The 13,645-nt window shown below is 39.4% G+C and overlaps 1 protein-coding gene across 3 annotated transcripts in view; it reads left to right on the top strand.

The window, feature by feature from the left end:
- The first annotated feature begins 114 nt into the window (after positions 1-114).
- VTI1A (vesicle transport through interaction with t-SNAREs 1A) overlaps positions 115-13,645 on the top strand; it is a 240,415-nt gene continuing 226,884 nt past the window's right edge. Inside the window, exons 1-3 of one of the 3 annotated variants that reach the window (XR_011559192.1) lie at positions 115-660; positions 1,791-1,849; positions 11,213-11,323. Coding sequence is in view for 2 of the 3 variants with exons in the window: in XM_070752713.1 (XP_070608814.1) it covers positions 567-660; positions 1,791-1,849; positions 11,213-11,323 (264 nt within the window). In the remaining variant the exon portion in view is untranslated. The remainder of the gene's footprint in view (positions 661-1,790; positions 1,850-11,212; positions 11,324-13,645) is intronic. The other 2 variants (XM_070752713.1, XM_070752714.1) reach the window with 2 other exon arrangements.

Here is a 13,645-nt window from a genome sequence, read left to right as displayed (position 1 = left end):
AGAGGCTTCATAAAACCCGGACATGCAATTCTTCCGTTCCGCCCTGACTTTGATAATGCCCTGAATAGCCGGGCAAGTGTTCTGGGGAAATCCTTCCCCCCACGGGCCAGGAACACATTACGGATGAAAAAGAGAGGTTTCAATGCAAAAAGTCTTCCCCGGGCCTCATAATCCTTATTTTCTTAGCAGCGAACCTGCGACGGACGGTCGCCCCGCTTCTTTCTTTCTTATCTTTCTCGAAAAAAATAGCCCGGTTGAAGGTCAAGGCGTCAGTCAGTCACGGCTGCGTCAGTCAGGAAAAGGCGCGGAACGAGGCGAAATAGGAGGACGGAACCTCGGCTGGCGTCAAAAGCACCCGGGAAGATCTTTTCCGTGGGACTCAATCCGGAAGTCTCCGGCGGTGACAGGGGGAGCGTCGTAGCCGCTGAAGTTGAGAGTTTTGGTATTTCGCCGGCTCGCAAAAGGCGAGGGTTGCTTCGTTTGCTTCTGTCAACCGCGGACAGTTTGGCTGTTTGTTACTCTAGCTCGTTTTTTTCCGCCCTTTCTTTCTTGCTGCCGCTGCCATCATGTCCTCTGATTTCGAGGGCTACGAGCAAGACTTTTCGGTTCTTACCGCTGAGATCACCAATCGCATCGGAAAAATCCCCAAGATAGTTGGAGGTGAGTGATGGCGGTGATGGTGGATGAGTGAGTGGCAGCCCTCTACATCTTCCCAGACAATGTCACCACCTGCTGTCTACCTGTCACGACTGTGGTCTTTTCGTGCCTTGATGATGTAGTTAGTCTGATCATCTAAGGAAGAACTCTGCTGGTCAGACCAAATTGTCTTTTTACCCCAGCATTCTGTTTTTCACAGTCCAAATGTATGCGATGCTTACCAAGAAGGATGGCTTCTCCTCAGATGATAAGTGGGAAGCCTTCCTGGGATAGCCTTTTTTTAATCCCCTGGGGGTTTGTCTCACCCTGGTTTAGTTTAAGGTTGCTGATCCTATGAATCAGCCTGATTTGAGATAATACAGCCGCTGAACTGGACAGGATAGTTTCTTGTGAAAAACTTTTTGGATTTTGAAGTTACACTTCTATGAAGTTACACTTCTATGAAGTTACACTTTCATAGAGGCAACATATTTGTACAGGCTTGAGACAAAACACTTATTGGTTGAAACAGGAACTGGTGTAGGAGAAAAATGGGATTTTAGAATAGGAATTTGGAAACCATTCTATGCTATATCTTTTCCAGTATTATGTTGAAGTTTAGATCGCTTTGTTGTTCTTTGTTATTTTTTGTTCAAATTTCCCTTCATGATTGGAGTGTTACTTTGCATAAATAGAAATCTATGCTTCCAAAGTAGAGTATAAGCTAAAGATTCAAAATGAGCAATCAGGCCATCACAGATTGTCTTGCCAAATGAATGATTAACAATTACCTAGTATCAAACAGGAAATATGTACACAGAGGAGAGATGCCCTTATTATGTCCTTAAACTTGCAACTTTCTGGTGGCTCCATGAATATATCCAGGCAATTTTCTGGAAATTGTATGGCCGTGCAATTTTCTTACCAACAATATCATTTGCCATGACTTTCTTTTGGAATGTCTTTCAACTTCCCAGTCCCAACCTATAACTGTGCAATTTTATATCGTCCTTCTACAAAATACTAGCTTAACTCAATCCTTTGTATCCACATTTTGGCAAAACTGCCCAGAGTTCAGTACTGCCAAGTCGTTACTAAGTATGCTTCAAAGAATAGAAATATGGTTCAACTAAGCATCTATTATTTTGTTTTAGATGAGAAGAGACAGTTGGTTTCAAGTGTGGAAAAGCAGTTGGAGGAAGCAAGAGAGTTGGTAAGTTGTGGAAATTTATTTATTTATTTATTTATTTACTTATTTATTTATTTATTTATTCAATTTTTATGCCGCCCTTCTCCTTAGACTGAGGGCGGCTTACAACATGTTAGCAATAGCACTTTTTTTAAACAGAGCTAGGCTATTGCCCCCACAATCCGGGTCCTCATTTTAGCCACCTCGGAAGGATGGAAAGCTGAGTCAACCTTGAAATAGCATATTAAATTGTGGATACCAAAGAACCGAGACTGGGAAGAGTTTTTCCTGCGTGTCTTGATAACCTTGTTAGTCTATCTGGTACCCCAAAATTAGAAGGAGTTTGGTAGCATCATTTCAGACTAACAGATTTTTTTAAAAAAATGATCGTTCAGCGGTTAAAATATACTGAGCTGTTTGAAACTTGAGTATCATGTAGCAAGATTGCTACTTACTCCAGTTCCTGTCGACCTAGCATGCAAATGCAAGTAGATAAAGAAATAACACTTTGGTGGGAAGATAGCAGCATTCCATGTACCCTGACATACAGTCATGCTGCCCACATAATCACAGAAATATCTTCCGACAATGCTGGTTTCTTCTGTAAGAACGGAGATGAGCACTGCTCCCTTGAAATGGACATGGAAATGGAAAAACTATATCTTTACTTATAAAATAACTACTTTATTGTAACTTCTTTAAAAAAATGTTTGTTAAGCTTTCTAAAATAATTGAGATCTTAAGTTCAGTTCTTCGGATGGTTTCAGCTACTCCAGGTCTTATGTGTAGCCTGTGCCTGCAAAAAACTTGTCATCTTTTCCCTTCTCCCTGTATCATTCCAATTGGAATCCTGCACTATGTGCATTGCTGAAGTGAGCTATAGTACATAAAAATTTAATAAAATAACATTTGTTAATCTGAAAAGATATCACCAAACTTCCACAGATTATTGTATGCCTTAGAAGCTGATAGCTAGAATCAGCAACCAGAAAACCAAAGAGGAAGGGGTGAAATTTTTGAAGAAATTGTTAAATTTGGAGAGCTTATTTAAGAAGGGTTATTTGCATAATTGGATAAGATTATTAGGTTTTTAGAACTTAGTGGGATGTGTCTGCTTGTTTTCTGAGAACACAGTTTGAACTGAAGGTCCTACAGATGCCGATGGATCATGTATCAGATAATGAACTAGTGGATGGAGTAGCATTGCTTCAGCTTGTTAAGACCCAAGTAATACGTTTTAGAAGAAAGTGTGATCTAGAGGGCAAACAGATTGTTTCCAAATTGTTGTTTACAATTTTTACAGATTGTTTATTCTTTTATACTTGTTACAAATTGTTTGTATAACTTCAGAGTTTGTGACCTAGATCAGGGGTCCCCAACCGCCGGGCCGCAGACCAGTACCGGGCTGCAGGGCATGTTGCACCGGGCCGCGGAGTCAGTAGCTACTGTGGAGCCAGCGAGTGCCAAGCTGTTTCCTCTCTCTTTCCCCTCCAGTTCACTCAGGACCACCGTTTGCCTCGGGCCAAGAAAACTTTTGCTTGCTTGCCTCCTTTTCCTGTCTTTCTTCCCTTGTCGAAAGTGGTCTATTTCCTCCTCGCGAAACCCTCACTCTCCCTGCAGCTCAGACAGAAAGGCTTTGGCATTGTGCAGCTCTATTTTTGCTAGGCTCCCCCACCCTATTCCCGGGGGCCTGGGTGGGAGTGAAGCCAGGGGGGTGTGTGTGACCATGAAAACCCTTCCACCAGCTCCGGTAATTTTCTTTTGGAAGGATTCCTTGCTGCAAGAAAATTACCGGACCTGGCAGTGGTGGGCGCTCCAAGCAGGCAGCGATCGCAAAGGAAGGCAACTGTGTCCGTGGATTCCTTGCTGCAATCCCAGCCTTTTCTCCCTCAGGTAGACCGCCTCGGCCCGAGGCAAACGGCGGTCCCGAGTGAACCGGAGGGGAAAGAGACAGGAAACTGCCCCCTCCTATCGTTCCTCCTTCTGTCACCTCGGCTCCCACACAAAATTAAAAAGCGGGGGGGAAAGAGAGGCAATAGAACGATAAGCGCCGAGGGAAGTGGATACAAAATATGCACTTCCGACGTAATACAAACTGGTAGGGAAGGTAAACAGAAGCCATCCCTGGTCTTTGGTGCTCTGAGCTTGGTTGTATTTATTTTATTTTTCTTAATTTATATCCTGCCTTTATTATTTTAACAAATAACTTAAGGTAATGAACATATACAAAACATATAGATTACTCCTCCTATTTTCCCTATAACAACAACCCTATGAGGAGAGTTGGGCTGAGAAAGATTGTTTCAAAGTCACCCAACTGGTCTTCATGGCTAAGGTAATACTAGAATTCACGGTCTCCCAGTTTCTAGCCTGTGCCTTAATCACTAGGCCAACTGGCTTTCTATTTAGGCACCAAGGATCCCCCATTTCAACCCTGAGCTACAAATATTCTCTTTTATAGCTACAACTGTTATCTTCTATTTTATTTTCCTGAAATTCTACATTCAATATTTCTACTTCTTTTCTCTTCATACGTTTTCTTTTTATGTATGCCTAGCCTTTTATCAGCTGTATCATAAGTCTGTCAGCATCTATTTCTCTGTCAATTTTCATTTCTTCACAATGCACGTTCTATAAGCCACCATCTCTTAACTTTTCAAGGGTGCTCAGCTTGATTTTCTATATTGGTATCATTGTTTCATTTCTATTAAACTGAATATATAAATTGAACTTAGAACTTTGCCCTTTGCTAGAAATGGAAAATATAAACCATTATAGTACATAGTTCTTGCACCAGTTAGATCTGTATTCTGATATAAATTTGTGCATGGTAATTCATTAATGAAAACACGGTTATTTTTTGGCCAGCTGTTTGATTTAATCAGAGGTCTACAGTTTTTATAGTGTTTTAAAACTCATGGTTATCAACACTGTGTCCTTCTACTTATCACCGATATCACATTTTGACTCAATTAGTGAACTCTTTTTGGTTCCTTTTTTAATAGCACTAATGGAATAGGTAGGGTTGTTGCTGATGAATTCTTGGTGATATAAGAAATCATTGTCAACTTCTGTTGTCCTATAATGAGAAACCCATTTAACTTTACTATAAACCTGAGAATTTGGAGCAAAGCTGTATATATATTTATTGAATTTCTGAGTATCCTTAGGCAAAATCACTCCACATCTGAATCTTCCCTTTCTAGCTCCTTGCCTATATTATATACTAAGGTATCCAGCAGAACATGATACATGTATGCCACTTCAGAGAGGGGCGGCATACAAATCTAAATAATAATAATAATAATAATAATAATAATAATAATAATAATAATAATAATAATTATTATTATTATTATTATTATTATTATTATTTAAAAAATTAATTTAATAGAAGTCAAACTAATGAAGTGCTTCTTTTCCTGTCCTCTTTTATACTATCAAAGTTGGCAGGAAAGTAGTAGTTTATCTTGCTTAGCAGAGAGAGATTGCTCAACAATAAATTGTAAAAAAAAATGTAAAAGATTATTGTAAAAAATGAGCAGATTAAAATATTTCCAAATACAAACTGATAAAACCTTGATTCACGATACAGCAGATTTAACTGTGATTAAAAAAGAAGTGTGGATAATTGATGTGGCAATACCAGGAGACAGTAGAGTAGAAGACAAAGAATTGGAGGCAATCACAAAGTGTCAAGCTCTGAAAATTAAAATTAAAAGATTATGGCATATATGGATCTGATGGTTCCCCATTGTTAGAGGGACGATAGGTGCCATGCCAAAAAATTATGAATGGCACTTAGAAAATGTTCACATTAACAACATTTCCATTTGTTAATCAGTGATGGTGAATCTTTTTCTCCCTGGGTGCCGAAAGTGTGTGCGCGTGCACTGTCACGCATGTGTGAATGGCCACACTCATAATGCAATAGCCCTCTGCATATGTGCGCACAACTCCCCTGTTTTGGCCTCACATCCCAAAACAGCAATGAGAGGAGGAGAAAGTCTCCCATCCCCAAACAGAACTGGGAGTGTGGAAAAACCTCCTTTCCCCAAATGGAGCTCAAAGCGGGTGGTGGTGGTGGGAAGCCTTACATGCCCAAACAGCACTGGGATGGTATCTCCAGAGATATGGGAGGGCACGGCCGCAGAAAGTGAGGAGAAAGATGGGCTTGTCTGACCCAAAAATCAGCTAGCCGGAAGGAATCACGCACACATGCGCAGTGGAGCTGAGCTGATAAACGGTCGGTGTGCCTGCAGAGAGGGCTCTGTGTCCCACCTGTGGCCATAGGTTCACTATCACGGTGCTAAGTTCTTAGGAAGATCTCAATGCCTATGAAGGCTAACACAGCTAAACACCTGGCAGTTGTGATTTCATACTTTTATTTATATAATCATTTATTAAACTTATATGCTGCCTCACTCTCGTTAGCAATCAAATTATAATAAAAATCAGGAAACATAAAGAGGAAAAGATGGCAAGTGGAAATGAGGGAGTCTCACTCTTCCTTGCTGAAGGCATGTACATGATTCACCAACACCAGCAGAGTGAGGACCATCCAGATCTTAAGGGCAGAGCAGGTACATTCTGGGATCCTGAGAGATCATATTGTTTAATCCAAGGAATCCAGAACATGCCAGCTCTTCAGAATCAAATCAAACAGGCAAATGTTATAGGAAACATATGGGACTTTAGGAAACTAGGCTCTATAACCAGAACTTTGATTTACATCCAGAAAGAAACTGACAACTAGTGCCACGTGTGAAGCAGTGGTCCCTTCCTCCCTCTGTCAACATAACCATTGATATATTAATTTCCTTCTGGTGCCCTCTAGTGAACATATTTCCAGATTTTTTCTATTTGAGTTGTAAATAAAGAAAGCTTCTCACAGGAAGCATTCTTTTAATCAATTTCAAAGTGTTAATTCAAGTGCATATGAACACTTAATACATTTAAAACTTTCTAAGATCAACATTTTAATTACTCTTTTGCTATATAGTCATTTTTCTTTAATTCTGCCAAACCTTACTCTCATACTTGAGGTTTTTTTAAAAAAGGATTTTAAGAAAAAAAAATCACCCAGTGAATATAATAAAACTTGCAGATCTAAAGGTTCTCGATCTTTAAAAAAAAAATAAAAAAGTAAAATATGAACTGATTTAGAAGTGAGGTTACGTAAGCTTTATGGTCTAACTTTGAGTCCATAAAGCCTACATTGATGGCTGTACACTCAGCAGCCTCTTACAGATCTCACCTGTTTGGAAACTGATTAAAAATAATCATAAAAACCAGCTGTCCAGAGCACTTATGGACAATCTCAGAATCTCATCATTTTCTGGAAAAAAAATTGGCAGTTCAGATCCACCCTCCAGTTGCTATTTTCAGTCATAATGTCTTCAGACATCAGTTCATCATTTCCTCACTGGAAATCAAACTATAATGCAGTTTTAGATTAGAAAAGTTTGCTTATTTATAATATAGAAGCATTAGCACAGCTTTATTATGTAAATGAAAAACGAAAAGGTTATACAGTGGTACCTCTACTTACGAACTTAATTTGTTCTGTGACCAGGTAGAAGTAGAAAAGTTTGTAAGAAGAAGCAACTTTTCCCATAGGAATCAACGCAAAAGCAAATAATATGTGCAACTGGGGAAAGCACAGGGAGGGTGGAGGCCCTGTTTCCTCCTAGGAGATTCCTAGAGAGGCCCCACAGAGGCTTCTTCCCGTCTTTTCCGGTTACAGTTTCAGAGGCTCAGGTTTGTAAGTGGAAAATGGTTCTTGAGAAGAGGCAAAAAAATCTTGAACAACCGGTTCTTATCTAGAAAAGTTCGTAAGTAGAGGTGCTCTTAGGTAGAGGTACTACTGTATTGCATTTTAGCAAACAAATTGAAGAGAGTTGTATAACAGGATAAATTCCTCCATCTTGTTGATGGAAACATGCATACGGCTTTCTTAGCTCTACATTACATGACTCCTTAATTAAAGTAAGTGGATTTTGTTAGATTTAAGTGTGATTATGAAGGACCTATCACTTGTGGTTGTCATTAATTAGAATTTAAAGCTATGCTTTGTAATTATCTACATATTGTGGCACTTTAGCAGAGGGTACAATATCTAGCAGCATAATTTGTAAAATAAGTGCGTCTGAAGAGCCTCCCATTACAATGCCACTGGCATAGTATTTATGCATATGGCATAGTACATATGATGAAAGCCCTATAGCAGTGATGGCAAACCTATGGCACGGGTGGCAGAGGTGGCACATGGAGTCATATCTGCTGGCACACGAACCGTTGGCCTAACTCAGCTCCAGCACGAATGTGTGCACTGGCCAGCCGATTTTCGGCTCACACACAGGCTCTGGGAGGGCATTTCCGGCTTCCAGACGGCTTCTGGGGGATGGGAAAGGGCATTTTTGTCCTCTCCAGGCTCCAGGGAAATCTCTCAAGCCTGGGTACAGTGAAAATGGGCCTACTGGGCCCACCAGAAGTTGGGAAACGAGCTGTTTCTGGCCTCCAGAGGGCCTCTGGAGGGGCAGGGGAGGCAATTTTTGCCCTCCCCAGGCATTGAATTATGGGTAGGGGCACTCGCGCAGGCGCAGTAGTGTGTGCCCACACACTATCAGTACTCGAGGGAAAAAAGGTTCGCCATCACTGCCCTATAGGAAGCCAAAGTATAAATTCTCTCTCTCTCTCTCACACACACACACACACCCTGGGGGGGAAATTAGTGACCCCCTCAGAGAGGGTCCGCAATGTGCCCGTCCTCCTCGATCCAAAGGTCACATTAGAGAAACATCTTTCAGCTGTGGCGAGGGGGGCGTTTGTCCAGGTTCACCTGGTGCACCAGTTGCAACTCTATTTGGACCGGGAGTCACTGCTCACAGTCACTCATGCCCTCATCACCTCGAGGCTCGACTACTGTAATGCTCTCTACATGGGACTACCCTTGAAAAATGTTCGGAAACTTCAGATCGTGCAGAATGCAGCTACGAGAGCAATCATGGGCTTTCCCAAAAATGCCCATGTAACACCAACACTCTGCATTGGTTGCCGATCAGTTTCCGGTCACAATTCAAAGTGTTGCTTATTACCTATAAAGCCATTCATGGCACCGGACCAGGGTATCTATGAGACCGCCTTCTGCCGCACGAATCCCAGCGACTGGTTAGGTCCCACAGAGTGGGCCTTCTCCGGGTCCCGTCAACAAAGCAATGTCGTTTGGCGGGGCCCAGGGGAAGAGCCTTCTCTGTGGCGGCCCCAGCCCTCTGGAACCAACTGCCCCCAGAGATTAGAATTGCCCCCACCCTCCTTGCCTTTCGTAAACTCCTTAAAACCCACCTCTGTCGTCAAGCGTGTGGGAACTAAGACATATCCCCCTGCCTATGTAGTTCTAGTGCATGATATGACTGTATGTATGTTTGTTATATTGGGATTTCTTGCTTTTAGATTTTAAATGTGTAATTGTTATCTTAGATTTTTTAATTATTAGATTTGTTAATATATATTGTTTTTGTTGCTGTTGTGAGCCACCCCGAGTCTGCGGAGAGGGGCGGCATACAAATCTAATAAATCAAATCAAATCAAATTTCAATACAGGGTAGATACTTTTAGCTATAACTATAACATTAACTGTTATAAGCTTGAAATTCTCTTCTGAAATCCACACAATGAATAAATTAGTTTAAAAGATAAATGTATTAGTTTTTGCAATTATTTGGTTTTCAATTAAATATCAGCTCAGTTGCTTTTAGTTTTTGATTTTGTAAATGGTTATAATTAAGCAAATTTCAGATGTTCATTTGACAAGAAACAAATATACAGTGGTACCTCAAGATACGAACCCCTCGTCTTAAGAACAACTCGAGATACGAACCCGGGGTTCAGAAAAAATTTGCCTCTTCTTACGAACTTTTTTCATGTTACGAACACCAAACCCGAACTTCCGGGTTGGCTTCGGGAGGTTGCTGGGAAGCCCCCCAGCCCGGCTGTCACCTTTTAAAACAGCCGTGCAGCTCCCCAGCAGTCTCCGAAAGCGGTTTGCTCTCCATGTGTCCTCAACCTTTCACGGAGGGTTTTCCACCTCTCCTCTTCCCAGTTTGCTCTCCATGTGTCCTCAACCTTTCACGGAGGGTTTTCCACCTCTCCTCTTCCCAGTTTGCTCCCCATGTGTCCTCAACCTTTCACGGAGGGTTTTCCACCTCTCCTCTTCCCAGTTTGCTCCCCATGTGTCCTCAACCTTTCACGGAGGGTTTTCCACCTCTCCTCTTCCCAGTTTGCTCTCCATGTGTCCTCAACCTTTCACGGAGGGTTTTCCACCTCTCCTCTTCCCAGTTTGCTCCCCATGTGTCCTCAATATTTCACGGAGGGTTTTCTACCTCTCCTCTTCCCAGTTTGCTCTCCATGTGTCCTCAATCTTTCACGGAGGGTTTTCCACCTCTCCTCTTCCCAGAAGAGGAGAGGTGGAAAACCCTCCGTGAAAGGTTGAGGACACATGGAGAGCAAACTGGGAAGAGGAGAGGTTGGGGGGGGGGTGCTGGGAAGCCCCCCAGGCCGGCTGTCACCTTTTAAAACAGCCGCGTGGCTTCCCAGCAGTCGCGGAAAGCCGTTTTTTTGCGGGGGGGGGGGGGGTTGGTTGCACGGATTAATTGACTTTACATTGTTTCCTATGGGAAACAATGTTTCGTCTTACGAACCTTTCGTCTTACGAACCTCCTCCTTGCACCAATTAAGTTCGTATCATGAGGTATTACTGTATGTCTGGCTGAGACTATTGTACAGCTTGGGCAAGAAACTGGATGAATACTCAGAATGGAAAATTAGAAATCAGAGGAAGAATATGCCCATAGTCTACCAGAACATGCCGATACTGATTGAAAATCAAAGACTGAGACAATCAGTGACAGAACTTGAATTTATCCGAATATATGATTTTTGATAAATTCGTTTGGAACTAATTGGGACATTAGATCTGTTATTGTAGATGTTGAGAAACCATTTAATAGTGGGAAACTTGTATTTGTTATAATGCTAGGGTATTGCTTTGAATGCATGTGGACGCCGTAGAGTATCTTGCAGCTAATAATAATTCTTGCATTTTATAATCTGATGGATTCATTTCTGTTTGAAGAATGTCTATACCTATTTGTGTAGATTTGCTACTGATTTGGTTCACAAATCAAACTCAACCGTAATGTGCTTTGCTTTTAACTTAGCTGTTGTATGTAGTCAGCCATTATGGTTTCAAATTCATAGCTTGGTATGATTAATTGCTTAAGCTATATTTAAAAAATTTGATTCCTTCAATAATTTATTTTTCAGATTCAGCTTACAGTATCTCACTTTTTTATTTCTTTTTTTTCTCTTTATAATTTTAAACATCAGTTGGAACAAATGGAACTTGAAGTGCGGGAAATCCCTCCACAGAGCCGAGCCATGTACAGCAGTAGAATGAAGAGCTACAAGCAAGAAATGGAAAAACTTGACACAGATTTTGTGAGTTAATTCATTTATGGAATTTTGAGAAAGAATTCATGATTTATTTGTTATAGTAAGCTTCACTTATAGCATCAATCCTCTTCACTATAACATTTCACTTATGGTAGAAACAGAAAAGATTATAACTAAATTAATTAAATTATTTATTGAATTATTTTGTAGATCCATTTTTGTCTATTATCAGAAGCTTTCTCATACAAATATAAATACACTCTATGTTTTTTAAAATTTGTTTATATAGACTATTATTAATAAAGGGTGTATAGATTACAGAAATACTAACATTGTATTTGAACCAATTACCGGTACCCACTTTTCTATTTTTATTATTTTAAGAAAATTATTATTATTATTTAGGAAAGTAAGAAGTGAACCTTGCTTGTATATTGGTCTCTTCCCTGGGTTTGCTTGATTCTTTTTAATACAGTATTTAGAACTATTATTCTTAATGGTATAATTAAGTATAGCTTTCAAGAACTTATTTAATAAAAAAATAAGAATATAAATAAAAATCTTATTTATTAGATAACGGGAATAATTTATATTTAAATTAACACTTCATATTTTATAGCCTAAAGAATTAAATAAAAGCTATTTCATCAAGCATTCAATAATTATATTTAACTAAACATTTGTCTACTTGTCTGGTGGAAATCAATCAGTTTCCATCAGCCAAGCTTTCAGTTAAGCTTCCTATTTCTCAAACTGCGCTAACAAAGAAACTGATATAACACTGAGGCTGAAAAATGGCAAGGAATGTTATCCACTGCTACAGTTAGGAGAGTGAAGCAACAGTATTTTATCAAATGTCCATTCTTTCAAGATTGCACCTGCTTTTCAAGATGCATTTCAAGAGAATTCATTAGTCAGTTCCAAATGTAATTTTAAGCATACAGCCAATACCAAAGTCTTAGATCTAAGCAAATATATAATTTTAAATAGTACAAGTAATAATTTGCTATAACAGTTTGCTATAATAGCTATTTCAGATTATTTTTATAATATTCTGAAACTTAAATTGTGAATAACGAGAGATTTACGTTATCCAAAAATATGAAGAAAACTCTAAAGTTGGATTTTAGAAATATGATTGTGACTTGCAATATGAATCATGAATGGGATACAGTAAATGAAGACAGCCACAACGGTATAGAGCTATATATAAAAGGGTATACAGTATTTGTGAAATCATAATTTATAAAAAAGGAAAGAGGAGGAACGAGCAAACAACATTTTTATGGTGTTCAGAAAGTGAATAGTAATTAATTCAGAGTTGTTCTTGTAATTTTAGAACCCTGAGTCATTTGAGCAAGGCAGGTAAAAATATTTCAATCAGATTGAAGAAAGGACTGCTTTGTACTGTGCATGCCTCCAGAATTACTATTGCATGATTTACCTATCAGCAATTGGGATGATTTTAGATGTCATTGTAGAGGACAAAAATACCAATAGCTACTACAGAACGATATTGATTGTTGCTTGGGCATACAAATAGAGAACGATGGACTCAGAGTCATGGACTGTTTATGGGCTCCTGGACAATTTAGGCCTTGGCATAATCTGCCATGGTTGTTTTTATGTTTTTAATTTTGGATATTATCCTGTCTTTTGTTTTAAAAAGTGATTTTAGTCATTACTATTATAGCCGAGATAAAAAATTAATCATATTCAACAGAGTTCTGATTATCATAGTTTGTAATTTATCAATGTCTAGTTTGTACAGGTGAAAATATTACATATTCTAATACTTTTTGTAATTCAGATTATCTGCCACTGTGCTTGGTTGAAATTTCCTCCTAGGAGAGAGAAAGATCAGGTGTTAAATTTTGTTACCTATTACTTTTTTCGTGCACTTATAGCAAGAGCCAGTTACATAAAGCTGCCCCGAGTCCTCGGAAGCCGCCCCAAGTCCTCAGAAAGGGGCGGCATACAAATCCAATAAAATAAATAAAATAAATAAAAACAATGTAACATTTTTCCTTTCTTAATTTACGTTTCACTTTGTTCAAAGTCTGGTTAAATATTTATGCCAACTGCCTTGGTCAATTATTGTCACATACTGTAGTTTAACATGATATAGTATGTATCATACGTATTTTTAAAAAATTTGCCATGTATTCCATACTTCTACTGCAACGCTAGCAAGAAGTAAAAGTTACAATAATCATTCAAACAAGTCACTTATTTGAGATGATTACATAAAATCATACTGGAAAACAGCCAGGTAGTCCAGTTTCTATGCAATATAACTAACCATTTGATGATCCTCAGTAAGACAATGTAGATGATCTCTAATTGTACTTACAAGAGACATCATAT

This window comes from Erythrolamprus reginae, chromosome 5 (genome assembly GCF_031021105.1).
Source record: "Erythrolamprus reginae isolate rEryReg1 chromosome 5, rEryReg1.hap1, whole genome shotgun sequence".
NCBI classification, from domain to species: domain Eukaryota; kingdom Metazoa; phylum Chordata; class Lepidosauria; order Squamata; family Dipsadidae; genus Erythrolamprus; species Erythrolamprus reginae.
Note: the sequence above shows the minus strand (reverse complement) of the source record. Positions and strands in the feature narration are given on the sequence as shown.